General features: G+C 31.6%; 3 protein-coding genes across 4 annotated transcripts; 2 read left to right on the top strand and 1 right to left on the bottom strand.

The window, feature by feature from the left end:
• Positions 1–3560: 3560 nt before the first annotated feature.
• LOC114412126 (lipid transfer-like protein VAS) lies at positions 3561–6007 on the top strand. Its single transcript, XM_028375919.1, has 3 exons — positions 3561–4020; positions 4260–4295; positions 5726–6007. The coding sequence occupies exons 1-3, from the start codon at positions 3705–3707 to the stop codon at positions 5818–5820; spliced, it is 447 nt and encodes a 148-aa protein (XP_028231720.1). The 5' UTR covers positions 3561–3704; the 3' UTR covers positions 5821–6007.
• Positions 6008–7098: 1091 nt separating this feature from the next.
• LOC114412125 (copper chaperone for superoxide dismutase, chloroplastic/cytosolic) lies at positions 7099–12785 on the top strand. Of its 2 annotated transcripts, none has more exons than XM_028375917.1 (6): positions 7099–8660; positions 8749–8775; positions 8885–8957; positions 9091–9225; positions 10944–11143; positions 12301–12785. In XM_028375917.1, exons 1-6 carry the CDS (start codon positions 8469–8471, stop codon positions 12562–12564), a joined length of 891 nt encoding a protein of 296 aa, XP_028231718.1. In that variant the 5' UTR covers positions 7099–8468; the 3' UTR covers positions 12565–12785. The 2 variants fall into 2 exon arrangements, with proteins under 2 accessions (XP_028231718.1, XP_028231717.1); XM_028375916.1 differs by having other exon boundaries at positions 7104–8660; positions 10944–11167.
• A 696-nt stretch (positions 12786–13481) lies between these two features.
• LOC114412124 (nudix hydrolase 14, chloroplastic-like) lies at positions 13482–16757 on the bottom strand. Its single transcript, XM_028375915.1, has 7 exons — positions 16527–16757; positions 16004–16109; positions 15706–15783; positions 14980–15072; positions 14786–14878; positions 14499–14597; positions 13482–14026 (listed from the first exon to the last, which is right to left on the bottom strand). The coding sequence occupies exons 1-7, from the start codon at positions 16733–16735 to the stop codon at positions 13790–13792; spliced, it is 915 nt and encodes a 304-aa protein (XP_028231716.1). The 5' UTR covers positions 16736–16757; the 3' UTR covers positions 13482–13789.
• Between the last annotated feature and the right edge of the window lie 1309 nt (positions 16758–18066).

Below are 18066 nucleotides of genomic sequence, written 5' to 3'. Positions count from 1 at the left end.
TATATTGGTGAAAGATTTCCGTGCGGAATTCATTTAATAAGGATTTATATATACAATTTTTAAATTTTTTAAAAAAAGTTAAAGTTTATATCAATCATAATAGATTTAAAGTTTATGGTGTCTATTTGTAAAAGAAGTAAAATTTAAAGAGTAAATGAGACGAAATTAAAGTTTAGGATCTTTATTTTTAAAAGAAGTAAATTTTAAGAGGGTTTAATGTTTTATCCCCTTCGTTTGATAAGGATTTATATATACAATTTTTAATAAACAAAATTCTACATGTCATGCCTTCTACAATGGAAACTCTCGTCATTCTATTCAACTCTATATAATCCAAACGATAAGGTTTCGTAAATCATAACAAAGCGTTGAATGTTCATCTTGAAAAAGTAAGAATACAAGACGAGAATTTTCTTGTTTAATATTTCAATCAGTATATACTTGTGCCTATTAATCTATTATATATATCAAACTTCACCTTTGCAACATGACAGATTTGTGATGAAAATGTTCCTTCTAACTAACTGTTTATGAGCCAGCCATATAAGAATAATAAAACCTGTCTAGGTGTGGGAGAATTTATCTTATATATTTTTAATTTGATTTCCACATCTCACGGCTTCTGGAATCTCTCCATGTTTTATTCAATTATCAGCCAAGATGATAAAGTTGTTGAATGAATGGACGGACATCTAAAAATAAAAGTATGAGTGTAAGTCTCTAGCTAAGAAGTTTCCTATTTAATGGCATTTGGATCAATTTCCGCTGTATGATATCACCTTTCTTGTTTAGAACTTTACAACATGATCAAATTCAAAGATCCACTTCCATTTTTCTTTTGCATGATTCGATTACGTTACCCACCTCTGTCATTATGTTGTAACAGGATATTGTGCCTCTAGTACCAATTTCAATGTTAAATAATCAAATTCGTGCGTGAAAAATATAAAATATTAATAAATTGATCTTTAAAAAATAAAAAATTCAAATTTAATTTTTTAGATGTACAACAAATCAATCATATAAATAATTTAATAAATTAGTATCTAAACTCTTTATAACTTAATGTCAAATTTATTATAAAAAAATATAACTTATTTTTAAATTGGTTATTAAATATTATAACTTAATGAAAAAATAATTTTATAAGTTAATCGGATTAATTTATCACATTTTTTATAAATTTAGAGACTAAATTTATATTTTCATCTTTTAGAGATCAATTTTTCATCACATCTCACCTTCAAAAATAAATTTCACTATTTATCCTACATTTTATGTTGATTAAAAAAAATATTAATAGTTAGAAATCTCAACGTGTAAATCAGTATAGCTGCGATGTGCTTAGAAATATTAACTGAATCCTAATCACTATATAATTCTTGTAATGATATCCGGATACTCAAATGTTTTAGATATCAATTGATATCGTCTATATATGTCTATTTTTTTCTTTTCTTGTGACATCAAACAATTATTACATTTATATTTTTCTACTATTTTTCTCTCTCTATATATATGTATATACTTTTGCTGAATTTTTAGATGTATATATATTAGCATATGCAATGTTGATTTAACATTTTTCATAATTATTATTGTTCATTTAATAAGAGACAATGAACCTTTTATTCTTTTTTTTTTTATTAAAAAGTTTGCGTAACACAAGATGTGTGTGGCAGGCTTAACCACAATATATACAATACAAAGATATAACATGAAAGACACAAACTTGCTACTCCATTTAATCCAAAAAAAAAAAAACATACGCCCCCTCCCTCCAAATACAACACTATTTTCAAGATTTAAATATATTTCTATCTTTTTAATTTAGTATTTTTTTATTGTTACAAAATTATTTTTTATTTTTAATTATTATAAATTATGTTTGTTATATTTTTAGTTGTTAAATAATTTTATATAATATTTTGAACAATAAAAAAGTGTTATCAAAAGAATGAAAAATAAAATAAATATAATTTATAAGAATTAAAAAAAAATTAAAGACTAAAGAAAAAAAATATTAAATTGTAAAAATTAAAAAGATATTTAAATCCTATTTTCGATCCACTCCAAAAACTCACGATTAGTCCAGCCTTGATCCCAAAAGGCACCACGCTATCAAAAATCTCAAGAGCGATGTTTTTACTCGTGAAATATTGCCAGCACCTTTGTGATATCACGATTTCAACTCCAATGGCTGACAGAGAGAATAAAGGGAGAGACATAGGTCTCATAACCGGTTAAAAAAAAATGAAGAAATTTTGAGGATTTAGATGAGAATGTTGGATGAGTGTAATATTTATATTTTTTTATTAAAAATTCTCATTAAATTTATTAAAATTTATATTAAAATTAATTTGTTAAAATTTGTATTTTTTTAATATTAGAAAAAAAATTATAAGTTTTAGACAATCTTAATTAAATGTCAACGAATTATATTGTATTACTTAAATAATTTTGATTGTCTTTGATTAAATATTATAAGACTTATATTTATTATTTAAAAGTCTTAATTGAATATTAAAAAAATTATGAAAAATTATTTTAAAATCTTAATTCGTAAAACTGTAGAAGTTTTTTTTTTTTTTGGGTAACCGTTGAGAATCTTAATCCCTAGAAAATAGTTGTGAATTATGATGATAATTATTTTAATTTTTTAAAATGTTAATTAATGTATGAAAAAGGAAGCCAAATCAATCGCAGACATATATGGGTAGCAATCGTGCCGTACTACGTTGTTGATTAGTTGTCAGCATAAAATTCAATGTCTTCTTCAACAAATTGATAATTATAATTTTAGTTTCAATAAAATTTCATACTAAGTAAAAACATTAAAGAAAGGATGTTTATATAAATTACTTAAATTTTTAAGTAATGTCATTTAGTTAAGTTACTTTTATATATATATATATATATATATATATATATATATATATATATATATATATAAACCATCGTTATTTAACAAAATTATATCATAAATAATATATTTTTTAAGCATTATATAATTAATTTAAACCCTTATTTTAATATTTATGTGAATTTAAATATAAAATATTTAAATTTATATAAAATTATAAGCTCCAAAAATCTAAAATAAATCACTCATTTAAATAATTATACGTAAATAGTTTAAGATATTATTTACACCTCAACTTACGTCAAATTTGACTTTGGTTCAATAATAATATTGGTTTACCTATTTTTTCAATATATAATTTTAGTCTCTTTATTGAAAAATAGAGATATTTATTCTATTTATTTTAAAAAATTCATAATTTTAATTAATTTTTAATTTTTTATGTTTAATTTATTTAAGATACTATTAAAAAATAATATAATTAATTAAAATATAAAAAATAAAAACATGAATTAAAATCTTTTAACCCTTGTACATATCTGAAAATATCTGTACTTATTTCTGAAAAGAGTGGTGTACTTTTCAACTCCAATAAATATTAGTAAAATTTACAATTAAAACCAATTTCATCAAAAAAATCAATACAGAAGAAACTTAAATACATCAACGTGCCAGCGAGGCAACAAACTGCAGCTATAAAGCAGGAAAAGAACCGCACATCTCACCTAACATTTAACAAAACCGATTGCAAGAGGAAAAGAAGAAGAAAAAAGGCTCCACCGAAATCAATTTCCCACAGAATCAAACAAATCGTTGGAGTTGGAAAACAAAACAAGAGAAAATGGGTGGACGCAAGTGTTTGTTAACGTTGGTGTTGAGTTTGGTGTTGATGATGAGTATGGCAGAGGCGCAATCTGGTACTAGCGCAGACTGCGCCCAGGAGCTAATTCCATGCCTGGACTACCTTAATGGCACGATCAACCCACCAAGCTCCTGCTGCGACCCTCTGAAACGAACAGTCCAAAACGAACTCGCCTGCCTCTGTAACATCTACTTCTCCCCTGGCCTTCTTCAAAGCGTCAATGTCACTGTCGATGAGGCTCTCGGCCTCAGTCGCCGCTGCGGCGTCACTAGCGATCTCAGCAGCTGCAAAAACGGTACCTTTACACACCCTATCTTATGTTACTATGTTTATCTATTTTCTTTTAAATGCTAAGTGCTCATTGCTCAACTCTCTGGTTTCTCTCTTCCTGTCTCTATTTCTTTTTCTTTGGTTGTTTCGTGATTATCCCGGTTTTGCTATGCTTCTATGAGTGCACAGTATTTCCAATTTTGTTAAATATTGATTAATTTTGCTCCTTTTTTTCCCCTCTCTCTCTCTCTTCCGAATTTTCAGGGTCAGCTCCAGCTCCGGGTTCACGGCCACCACCAGGTAAGACGCCTCCCAACATCCCCAATTTTTTTTTTTTTTTTTTTCTTGATGAGCTTCTTTTTTGCAGTGATAAATGAGAGTTTGATTTGATAGACTTTCATCACATGTCCATGAATATAACATTTCCAGTAATTTGAATCTGACTAAAGACTGTTTTATTAATTTTCAGATTATTTTTTAATTTATTTTTAATGAACTTTAGAAAAAAAATTAGTTTATTATAGGAAATTTTACGGTGAATTTCAGAATAAATTTTCATATGATACGACTTTATTAAATAAAAAGTATCTCTATACTATTTTATTGCTAATTTACAAATATCTCATTTTTTTATATTTATGGAAAAAAAATTGGTATCTTATTATAAGAATAATAATTTATATTTATAATATAAAATATTTGAGTAGTTAATGAACTTGTTTGTTAAGATTAAGATGCAGTTAAATAAATATCTTGGTTCACCCAAAAAAATATATCATTTGATGAGTAGCATGAAAAAAATCATTCAATGAGATTTGTCCTATTGAAGAAAGAAAGACAAACAACCACCAACTCTGCTGCTCTGACGAGTCCCACTCACGAGTTGGGATTTTTTTGGTAAAACTAATTTTGAATTCATAAATATGATTAAAATTTAATTTAAATCAGATAGTCAGTATTAAATCATTTGGAAATGGCACCACCACCATTCAGTATTCAAATTAGTCAGTCAAAATGTAGACCCGGTGTCGTTGTCTTCTAATTTCTTCCACTCCAGCCCATTATGAAATTTTTATATATATAAATGACGCGTATTCTCATCTACCAGTTCTCTCTTACTTTTTTAATAGCAGTTTCTCCCTTCTCCTTCTGCATATTATGCCTGTGTGTGTTTGAATGGAAAATTTTGAGAAATTTTAAATTCTAAGAATTTTAAATATTTTAATTGAAATTTTTTTATTTTTAAAATTTAATGTTTGGATAAAAAAAACTGTAAGGATAAAAAAAATGAATGAAAAAAAGAAAAAATATGTATTAATTATAAATGTTCCTTGTAAATAGAGAATTTCAGATAAGTCATCCTTAATTAAATTATGTTACAAGCATAAAGCGTAAGTATGCAACTTCCATTTCTCATAATACATTTTTTCTCATTTTGTCTTTTTCCCTATTGTTTCTCTCCCACTCCTTCACGAGGCCTATCATGACATGATCCATGAACCTTCCGAGGGACAAAAAATAAATAACCATGGTCAAGTCAACATGCATGTGAGCTTCACATTTGTTATTAATTGCTAAAGTACACTGCCACAAAAAAAAAAAAAAAATTGCTTCAGTACACATAATTCGTAACCAATATCCACCGCAAATGGTTGAAATTCCCAATATCTGCAAAGTACAACTTCTTCCCTCAAAACATAATTCATAACAATGCAATTTTGCCATTGCAGCCACTCCTGGAGGTGACAAAGGAGGAGCAGGCACAGTCACATTCACCGGGCTTTCTTTCCTCCTCTTATTTTGGGTGTCTATGCTGTTTAATTAGGAAGGTGGTTGTTTATCCTTCGGAGCCTCTACTATGTTGAAGTTATCTTTGTATTTCTACACGTTGATTATTGATATATGATTGTATTTTCTTTTCCCCGTTTTCTTCTTTTTTGTTTCTTTAAAAACCTCTGATTCAATTGAGTAAAAAGTTTATTTAAATGAACACTCTTCGTTGTCAAATTTTAGTTGGTAGAGTTATCTGTGGTGCTTTTGGTTGAACCATTTTATATGAAGTGGTTTGTTGTTCATATGAAATTATTATTATGTTCACAAACTCTTTCCAGGTTTTCTTTCAGGTAGTACCGAAACAGTGTGCGTCTATTTAAAAATTAAAATGAGCTAAGAAATACATATTAAAGTAGAAATGTGAGTGCATCAAGTGCTTATATATGCAGTGATGCTAAAATTGTTTGTGGGCTCTATAGGGGAAAAACTCCTCTGGTAAGAGAGAGAAAGAAAAGTAATTTGTGGGAGATTGGTTGAATAAACTATTTGTGACTTTCTCTCTCTGCAGCTGATGTTTTTTAGTAACTGGAGGAGATCCTAACTCCTATTATGGTGCAACAAAAACTCATTAGACATGATAATAAAAAAAAATTGTTAGTTATTGTGAAAGTCAATAAATATTAAATGAATATTTTTTTTTGAGAAAATTAATGCTCAACGAATGAATACTCAACATGCTTTTCTTTTTCTTGAGATTTACATTGTTCGTGGACTTTCTTTGTTTCTGCATCGCATAATAACCATTAAATGGAGATTTTGTCAAATCAGTGATTTACCCTTAATAAAGTATTTTTTATCATCGTTGCCCAAAAGTCGTTTCAAATGATTATTATTTAATAAAGTAGGTAGGGTGAGGTGGACCATTTTTTACAATTTCAACTTTAGCTTGTCTTTATTTGTACAACGTGAAACTTTACGGTGTGTTTGTTTTGCATTTTCATTTTTTGTTTTTGTTTTTTGTTTTAATTTTTTGAAAATTGTTTTCATTTTTAAAAATTAAAATTCTGAAAATATGTTTAGTTTGACTTCTTATTTTCTGTTTTCATAAAATAAAAATACTGAAAATTTATGATATATTGACTTCTTGTCTTTTTGTATTTTTAGATTTGCTTAAAATTACATTCATTGTTACCACAATTTTATTTTACCCGAAATGAGATTTCTGTTCTCAACTGAAAACGAAAATTTATTGTTTTCATTTTCTGATTGTTTTCTGTTTTCATTTTCACTGAAAATGTTTTCGGAAATCCAACCAAACACATTTTCATCACCGTTTTCTGTTTTCAGTGAAAATGAAAACAGAAAACAACCAAACCAAACACCTCCTTATTTATCCGACATTTCCCCTTAAGACCAATTTGATTAGTTTAGTTGTGACTTGTGTACCATCATCTAGCTAGTAGGACACAAAATTATTTTTTTGTCTAAGCTGCTGCTACTTCTTTTGGGGCTTGTACCAAAGCTAGCCGCACTTGATGCACTCACATTTCTACTTGAATATGTATTTCTTAGCTTAAAATAGATCAAAGAACAAAAATGGACCAAAGCATGAGGTTGATCAAAGCTAATAACTCCACTATGTGTGAACATCAAAGAACTAACAATAACATAGAATGAAATCATGAAGAACATAATTGATTATTTAATGACTACTTCTCTAACAGTCTAGAATACACAAAGGAGCAATTCTAGCAATGATTACGAAAGAGAAGGCACATGTTCCTTTGCATTGTACACAAAGAACCAAATAGATGTTCGTAAGTCATACCATCTCCAGTAATAATGTATCAAAATCGTGGGTTTAATTTTCTGACTCGTCCAAAGAAAAATGATTTTCTCACTTAGAATTGTACTTGTATTCTGTTTTGTTTTTTTAGCTCAACTACTAGGCTTCTCTCTTCACATTGTTGTATTGCCTTAGTGTTAGGCCGTGTGTTTGGGCCTTTATGTGCTTTGAGCCTATAGCAATTGCTTTATGCACCTCATATAAAATAATAAAAACCCCAGATGGACTAATGTGTCCTTTATTAGTCTTATAATGTGCACCCCACTTCCTTTCTCCATAGTAGCCCATCACATCTCCTTTACCTTGTGTCATTCGACTGGGCTCTCTATAGCAACCCAGCGGATCTCCATATTTGTCGTTCAATGACGCTAGCCGCCCCATCACCGATGGTGAAGGCACCACAATTGTTACCGTTGAAGCCACTTTGCAGTTGAAGGTAAGTGGATGTGCGTGGTATTTTTTTGTTTGGATCAATAAAACATACAAGTACTCCAAAAAAATGTATTTTGGAGCTATCTGTACCATTCTAGATCAATGATTCCGTAATGGGCGAAGGGCAATGTGGGAATATTAAAAAGCACGGGTTGCAAGAAGAAAAATGGAGTGAATAAAGCTATAGTCTAGGCCAATTTTGATGGACCCAATCATAAAAGGCATGTATGATGTAACAAAAAGAAATCACTGATTAACAAAAACCAAGTGGAAGGTGGAGAAGAAACAAAAAGAATAATAAAGAGTTGAAGCGAAGGCGTGGATCCATCTAGAAAGAAACATAGAGGTAGCTAGCTAGGCAGCCACGAGCCTTGGCGCATTTTCTTTTTTCTGTGGGCGAGTATAATAATAATTGCAGTAAAATGGCATTTCTGAGGTCAATAGCAACAACAGCAATTGCTACTATACCTGCAGCCTTAGCATTCTCATCATCTTCATCATCTTCTTTCCCTCGCTCTTCCCAATCCCCCAATCCCCAAAATAGATTAGGTCTTGTCAAAACACTTGCTACTCCTCCCTCTGCTCTCCACATGGACCACAAACTCTCTTCTCAGGTTTGCCATTCATTTCTTCTCTCTTACTTTCCTCCCTATTACTTAATTACCTTCTAATCTCATTTTTTCCATTCTCTTTCTCTCGCAGCCTGACGCTGTCTTGCCCGAGTTACTGGTCAGTTAGATAGATTCTCTCTCTCCCTCTCTCTCTTTTTGGCTCAGTTAAATCTAATTCTTAGTTAGTTCCTTGTTGTCTGAATTTTATTTTATTTTTCCGATTTCAGACGGAGTTCATGGTGGACATGAAATGCGAAGGTTGTGTTAATGCTGTCAAAAATAAGTTGAACGAGATAAATGGTAAGTGTTCGCTGCTTTCAATATGAATGAGTGGAATTGGATATATACAAATTAAATTAAATCAGTTCACAAATCGTGTGGTTTTAAGCATGCCATGGATTTCCGTCTTCATATTATGGTGGTTCTTGTTCAGGAGTTAAGAACGTAGAGGTGGACTTGAGCAATCAGGTTGTGAGGATTCTCGGTTCAACGCCGGTGAAGACTATGACTGAAGCTTTGGAGCAGACTGGTAGAAAAGCCCGGTTAATTGGACAAGGAGTGCCGGAAGGTTTGCCGATCAATTTCTTGCCTTCTCATGATTTCTCATTGTAAATTTTACAATACTAATTTTTTTTCCCTTAATATCTATGTGCTTGCTTGGTTAGCATTCAAAATCTGTGAGCGAGATTAATTTGGACACATATCCTAATTGTTTTAATGTAGAATTAACTCTATCACAATCATTTTTACTAAAATCTAAAGCAAATGGATTCTATGAGAATGGCCTTTTCTTTGTTAATCATTTTTGCACGAGATTTTGAAATCTGCAATTGAAGGTTAGGGGTTTACTCTTTATTTATTTGGAAGAATGAGTCTGATAATTATGAAGGGGGGATGTTTAGCGTGATTGCTGTCAACTATTAAAACTCAGTTCGTATGCTTCTTTAAGCTGCATTTTTGCCACAGTAGTTAGATTCCCTTTTTTCCCACATTGAGAAATAAGGTGGTTTTCTTTGAAAACTTATAACATGAAGGCGGTCAACCTCTTTGCCTGATAGGATATTCCTTATGTAATTCTCATTAACATTTAGATGTGATTACTTTCAGCCAAGAAGTTAAGCAGTTTCTCCATTGTCAAATGATTGCTGATACATTTATAACCAAACGACAAATAGCTCATATTGTTGCCCTCGTTCACATTGAAAGCATTGCTCATACATACTGCCTTCTCATCAAACCCTAGGTTCCTCTTACATCTGTCTTCACTTTTTGGTTCCAATTCTGTTATATAATAAACAAACAAAAACTCAAAATTAGAAGATTTAGCTCGTAGTTTCATCATTTTTTGAATAATTTACCAGTAAGGCTTGATTCTAGATACTTTTGCTACATTCTCTGCAATTGCAGATATTCAATGACCTTGTTGCTATGGGTATATGACTATATGCATATGTGTTAAAGGTTGAAGATTGGAAATGATCCTTTTACATTGGATATTGTTCTCTTTGCTATTTATTTCTACCTTTCACTATTTTTATTATTTGTTAGTTTCTTTTTATTCTACTGAAGCAGTAGAATATCTTATGCAGGATTTCTCTATTTGTTCTTATTGTCAATAGCTAGCAATGGTAGAGTAAAAACAACACTTCCATCAACATCTAATAGTCTTTTGACTTGAGACAAAAAGTTAAACTAGATCCTTCCTCCCCTGAGCAATCCTTGATTGTGTTATTTTTCTTACACCAAAAAATTTTCATCTGCAAAATATGAGCTATTAGGTGCTTTTGCAATATATGCATCAGCAATTTATCTGTGAACAATGAAGGAAACAGATAGATTTTGACACAGCAGGCAGCATAGTTTGTTAGACAATTAAGGTTGTAAACAACTGTAGTAGTGTCTTTCCTTGAGCTAGATGAGGCTTAATGGTATTCAAGTTCATGTATTCACTTAAGTTTTGTCTGTTCATCTATCATACTCTCACTGTTTCTCCCCAAGTTGTAGCAATTTCTTGGTATAATCTCTTTATCAACCTTAATTTGGCATAAGCTTGTTTTTGCTTAGCTTAGACTGCAGGTTTTATCAATTTATTTTTCAAATAAATCTTTTTTAGATGTGCGATGTCTCTTGATTTCCTTGTATTTGATTATCCTGATACAGAAATGACAATTGTGTATAAGTGACTCATTCTATTAATATGATTGTTAGCAATATGTTTTTACTTCTGTTTTCATGGTTTCAGCTGTCTTATCACTTATTTAGTTAAATCTTTCTTTTGCTTTACAGACTTCTTAATATCTGCTGCTGTTTCCGAATTCAAAGGTCCAGATATTTTTGGTGTTGTTCGCCTGGCTCAAGTAAATATGGAACTGGCTAGGATTGAAGCCAACTTTAGCGGGCTGTCGCCAGGAAAGCATGGTTGGTCTATTAATGAGTTTGGTGATCTGACTAGAGGTGCAGCAAGCACTGGTAAAATGTTCAATCCGGTAAATGAGGAAAACAGTAAAGAGGTTTGCTTTTCCACATTCCTATCAAACTTCTGTTTTCCTGACTTGGTGTTAACATATTTCCTGTAGGTTTAATTACTCATTTGGTTCCTACACTTGCCCATATTATGTGTTTTAGTCCGTATACCTTTAAACTCTATGTTTTAGTCCCAATGCAAGCAATTTTTTTGTGTCAATCCCTGTCACCTGTTACCAAGTAACTCCATTAACTCTAGGTTCTCTAAAATTGCCGCAAAAATGAAACCACCAAAAAAATTTGTGAAAAACCACCACAAAAGCAATGAACTTTTTAAAATTTTTGGCGGTTGCACAACTGCCAGAAAATTTCTAGCAATTTTACACTGCCTGTTTCAATTGGTGGCAGTTTTAGAAAACCTAGAACTAATAGAGTTACTTGTTAACTAACGGAAGGGATTAAAATGTCTAGTTTTATAGAGACTAAAATGCAAACTTTGAATAAGTGTAGCAACCAAGTGAACAATTAAACCTTTCCTTTAAGGATCGATGACTGGTATATATATTATTACGAAACACTAAAACAGTTTGGATAGTGAATTATTTTTTTGGAATCATAAAGTGTATGGATGCATCATGATGGCTGACTGTTTTCCTCTCAAATGTTAGTTTGACAGCTATTACCGAAATTTTAATTCTGCTACTGGGGGTTGAGTGGGTAGGAAGATGCAGACACATAGAATACCTCAATTTCTTCGTCAAGCTACAAAATACCTTTAAAACCTCGTTTTTTTAATATTGAAAAGGGCCGAAAGGCCTACTTTTTAAACCTCTTCTACCAATTGATGAATGCATTCTCTGCCCCCTTTGCCTCTACTGACAAATGTTTTAATGCATAACATGCCTTAATAATATCATTAGATGGTCATTCCTCATTCATTTACTTGCAGTCTATGTCCCTAGTCTGTTGTGCTCATGCCTTTTTGTTTTTATTGTTGAGTTCTGTTCTTACCGATATAGTAATGGTAATTTTTAGAAATCCTAAGTAAGTTTTTAGTCAAATATTTTAGTTATTGATTTGATTTATAAATAAAATTAATTTCCAAAACAAATCAAAATTATTTTCAAATTTTAATGATTTCAAACCCAATTTAACGAAGCCTGATTGATTGGATCTTCAGCCACTGGGCGACCTGGGAACACTAGAAGCTAACGAAAAGGGTGAGGCCTTCTATAGTGGGGTCAAAGAAAAGCTGAGGGTGGCTGATCTTATTGGACGATCTGTGGTGGTATATGCAACTGAAGATAAATCAGAACATGGTATAACTGCTGCAGTAATTGCCAGAAGTGCTGGGGTGGGTGAGAACTATAAGAAACTCTGTACGTGTGATGGCACCACCATATGGGAGGCCACGGATACAGATTTTGTTACTAGCAAGGTCTGATAGATAAAGTAATTCACTGAAAACAAAGCATTGCAATTTAGTTGTCTTGTCGCCCATCAGCTCTACCATATTTTGAGGATTGTATCCGCCTTTCAGGAAAGGAATTCATCTGTGTTTAGTTTACATTGAATTTCTTCACCAGAATTATGAACTTTTGGATAAGATGGTTGTTAATTTGACAAATCTCTTATGTTCTTAATAAGGCACAAGTTATCGCATTATTTTGGGTATTCTAATTATTATTTGACATCGATAAAAATGGTAAAATAAGGAGTAAGATGACATTAAATAATAGTTTAGTGCTCGACTCAAAATGACCGGGCTGACGGGCTCCCATCTTCTGATTCTGAGTGTATAACTAAAATTAACAGTCAACAAATGTAGTTAAAAGATTGGTAGAGTTTTAATAATTATCTTAAATGATTTGCTTACATGTTGGCATAATTGGCGGGGGACGAATATTTTAGGGACTTAAAATACGTCGCCTTAAAATTTCTTGTTTAATTATTTAATCTAATAATTTTAAAGCTGCAATGCTATTCATTACAAAAAAGAAATGATATGAAACCCGAATCTTAGATGTGAACCAATGTCCTTTTAAAAAAAATAGTACTAACTAAAAATTTGAAATATATAAATAAATTTGGCAAGAAGTCACTCGTTCGTACTTCCTGCAATAGCACGAAAAATGTCTTTATACCAAATAATATTTTCAATTTTAAAACATACACGACAGTGAAATACAGTATCAAGACTCGGGTAAAATTCGTGAAATTTCTCAACTCAGAAGGGGGATCCTGCATTTCATTCTAAAGTTTAGCTTCTTAATGTCTGCTCTACCAATGGTTATTTCTGAGAAGAATATACCCTTTTCTTTGGTACCGTAATACCTGATCAAGTTAGCTACATATGCTATCTTTTGAATAACAAACTTGCAAACACACAAGATGGAAGACAATAATAACATGCTCACCAGCTTAGAAGGGTGCAACTAAATCTCTTGGCAAGGGCTAGTTCCAACGAGTGCAAAACACAACAATAACAATCAAGTCTTCTGTTGCTAGTTATCGTCAAAAAAATCAAATTTCTAATAGTTTCTCTTGAATTGTTAGGCAGAGTAGCAACACGAATAAAAAGTTAGACTAAGAACAATCAAATTTCTAATGGTCTCTCTTGAATTGTTGTCTTCCTGGGTGTTGCACCACCAGCCACAAAGGCTACTAAATTAGGTAGACAAAGTAGGCAATAGGCCTTCTTTCATAGCCATTTCTAACAGTGCAACAGCCACCAGAACCATGCAATCTGCTGTTGTGCGCCAAAGTTTCTTGTATGGTACTACACGTACCTTAATTAGCTCCCCATGTTCACGAAGGCCGGTCTCTTTACCTTGTAGTTGTGTGATTATCTCTTTATCAACACACCCTCTGTACAGAAAAATACTGATTTCTTCATCACATCCTCCCTTACCACAAAAAAGAAAAAGAAATGGTAAAAGTCAGATGCACAAGTGATAAAAGCAATAAGTATGAACTTTCCGTCAGGTAAATGTATAAAGAATTGTAGTGTTGAGATAGTTTCAATAGTTTCTGATGTATAATTCTGAAACATTTTAGTACTCAACTAATTTGATAAAAAGTTTACTCGGAGCAAATCATTTGTATGGACTGATAAACTATTTCCAATATGTAGTTGCATAAGGCTCATATGCAAAGTTTATTAATTAATAGTTAGATTAGCCTCAAATGACCAGAAATTGAACTGTATGCTAATTGATTACTAAATGCAACACCTTAACATAAAACAACAATGACAGGACACTAAACTATAATCATTACCATGCCAAATTATTACAAAAATTTGCAAAGCATGGATCTTGAAATTTGAAAAGGCGAAAAGAGCAATAAGGTCCCTGGGCAAAAGGCTCAGAAACACACCCCAGAGGGGAAAACTCTGCATCCAGTTGTAGAGTCAAGGAAAGCAGTGAGGTCAACCATGTCTTCTACGTTTAACTTGAGACCAGTCTCTTCTTCAACCTATCAAAGTCATAAATACAAGAAACCATGTATAGTTTAAGATAGCTACTACATCACTAGCAAAGACAAATAAAAATGTGGGACATACAAGTGGAAAAGGCCATAAAACATGCACTTCCAGTACAACTAGAGTGGGTGAGAGGTATGTATAAAAAAAGGGAGAGGATGAGAGGCAGAGAGAAATAGACCTCACGCACTGCAGTACCAACAAAATCACCTTTGTCATCATCCAACATTCCAGCAGGCAATTCCAAAATGTTTCTTCCAACAGGAACCCTTGCCTTATAAATAAGAATAACCAACATAAGAATAGCCATAAAATGAAAATCCAGTTAAAAATATAATTTCTCAAAAAAAAAAAACACAAGGCACCAGTGTCTACCTGTTCAGTAAGAACAGCATAAGTCTCACCCTCTGATTCCAGGAGTATCAGCACAGCTACAGCTGGTCCTCTTGCAAATACAATGCCTGGAATCTAATCACGGCTTACTTTAATATAAAATAATCAAATCAGCATTAGGAGCAGCACTAAATGTAGATAATTGAACTAATGAAATATTTTGTACACAATCCGAAAGTCCAAGGCCTTGATCATCTTGGATTCCTAAGAAGGATGACTATGTTTGATGCATGGCCATGAGATTATTGCAGGCATCTCAATTCTCAAATCCCTTGTGCCTTTTTAAACACACAACGAGTATTTGGGCATAGATGTCCTTCCAAGCATATGGGAATCTCACATGCGCCAGCGTATGATTCCCTCTTAGTTGGATATTTAAGATTGTTATAACATTTTGTACCAAACATGGGAATCCCAAATACTTATGCATCTTATATTTAAGACGTCTCGAAATGTAAGGTAGCAACCATAAAAAGCTTACTATGTTTTTCATTTCAAAGGCTATTTCCATGGTTTGAATCCATAACCTCCAGGTCACAAGGCAACAACCTTACCATTGCTTCTCGGCTTACCCTCAGATATTGTAGCACAATAATCTAGATAATATTTATAGAGAAGGTTAAGACAATATGCGTACTGATTAATAGGTCCTAGCCAGTTGCCATAAAGTTATTATATTGAAAAGCTTTTATGCAAACTATCTCATACCATTTTCCCTGTTTCCTTGTCAAAAATGTCAGCTTTGAACTTGAGAAACCCAATGCGCTTTCCAAACATGTCTACTCCCTGTTCATTTCAAGAAAATCCACCAAATATTTTGTTAGTTATTAGGACACATGAATAAACCTAGAATAAAAAGTGAAACAGCAAAAGAAAATATACATGATGACAGCATCAAATAAGTTTCTTGCCATGTGTTCTAGACTTGGGGGCACGTAATGCAAAGAAAACTTCTTTCATGAACTAATATCGATAATCAAATTTTTTAGGTCGATAACTTGGTTACCTGAATTCGAACTTGTCTGAGAGTCATGGTACCATCAGCTAGAATCCCATTCTCAGTTTGCAAGTTATGCAACCACTGCTTGAATAAAGAGGATTCAACAGCACACCTGCAAGGGTAACCATCAAAAACCCATATTTGATTAAATCTAAGCCCTTCGTGCAGCACTATCAAAATCATCTTTTTTTCTCATTAAAATTGAAACCTTCTATAGTTTATAACGTGAATTAACATAAAACATACTGCATTTGTAAATTTTATTTTAAAATAAAAAAAAAAAAACTGGGAACATGACTAGATAAAAAAAATGTTGAACTTTTGATTAACGAGTATGCTGACATTACACTAATTTGGTTGATAATATTTGAACACCCAAAAATTACAAACACCCAGTCAAATCAATCACTTTTCTCCCTTTTCTCTATATCTCTACGTGTAAACACCCAAGGGGTGTCCAAAAATCATTTTCCTAAAAAAAATTCAAAAAATTATGTATTAGAAAAGGAGAAAATGTAAGGTGAGTGACCAGAAATCAGAATTGGAGACACCGGGAGCAGCAACAATGTGAACAGGTTCGTTGTGTTTATTGGGCAGTGTGATAGTGTGAGTCAAGGAAGGTGACTCGGTCGACATCTTGCAGAAGAAACCCTTATTCTTCTTCGAAACCCAATTGGAGGAGTGAAGCGGAGTGAACCTTTTCAGTGCACCGCATACAAAGCGAATATTCATAGCCATTGAAGCATACAGCTTCACAAAATATGAATCACTTCCAACAATTGTTCTTTTGGGCTGTAAGAACAAGGCCTTTTCTGGCCCAAACCCGGAAACGGTTGACAAATGCCACTAGACCAGGAACAAATCATTAACCAGGAACAAATCATTAATTAGTCTCCAGTATCAATAAGGCCTTTGTTTAAGTTTTTTTTTTTTTTTTTTACAAAATGGCATTTTTGGTCCTCCAGTTTATCTTTAATTTTGAATTTGGTCTCCCAATAATTTAATTCACAAATTTACTTCCCTATTTTGTAAAATCGTGCAATGTTGGTCCCCAGGCCACAATTTAACCGTTAACAAGTGATGTTAACCGTCGTCACGTGTCACGTTCTTATTAAATGATAACTGTCATATGTCAAGTTCTAATTTAACCATTAACAAGTGATGTTGACCGTCGTCATGTGTCACGTTCTTATTGGATGATAATTATCATATGTCATATTCTGATTGTTCAATGAAAACAACAATTTATTTCATCTTTCATAGAGTTACATTTAATCAAAACATGGCACGTAATAGTCATTATCCAATAAGAACGTGACACGTGGTAGTTAACATCACTTGTTAACCGTCAACGTCCACAATTGGCTTGGAACCAACATTGCACGATTTTACAAAATAAGAAACTAAATTTATGAATTAAATTACTCAAGACTAAATCCGAAACTAAAGATAAACGGGAAGACCAAATTTACAATTTTACCATTTTTTTAATCAAAACACTAAATCGGTGCAAAGCATGCACAATGAAATTTCAATTTAAAAAAATAAATGCAAAAATAAAAGAAGAGAAGAAAATGCAGGATAAAAACACTATAGAATGTTGATACCTATCCTTTTGTTGGACAGTTTTTATATATCCATGGATAAGTACTTCTTTAAATAATAACAAGCAATTTGATAATTTTTTGATGTATTTGAATAAGTTAATTTAAACTTAAATAAAATAACTTTATAATAAGTAAATAGAATTTTATTTCTTAAAATAAAAAAATATTAACAGAAGTAATTTACACAAACACTTGATTAATAGAGTTAATAGATCAATTATAAATCATTTTTTTACCAAAGTTAATTATAAATGAATTAATAACCAATAATTATTAAAAATTTATAATTAACTTAATAACTCTATTAATCATAATTATCAGATAATAATATAACAGATTAATAAAAAATTATTAATTTACAAAACTAGAAGAATAAATGTTATAATTAAAAACTAAAGAATCAAAATCATAAATTTTAAAAATTAAAGGAATCAAAATTATAATTTAGATACTTGAAATTTG

The sequence above is a fragment of the Glycine soja genome, chromosome 5 (assembly GCF_004193775.1).
Source record: "Glycine soja cultivar W05 chromosome 5, ASM419377v2, whole genome shotgun sequence".
Lineage (NCBI taxonomy): Eukaryota > Viridiplantae > Streptophyta > Magnoliopsida > Fabales > Fabaceae > Glycine > Glycine soja.
This window is presented reverse-complemented; position numbering and strand designations above follow the sequence as displayed.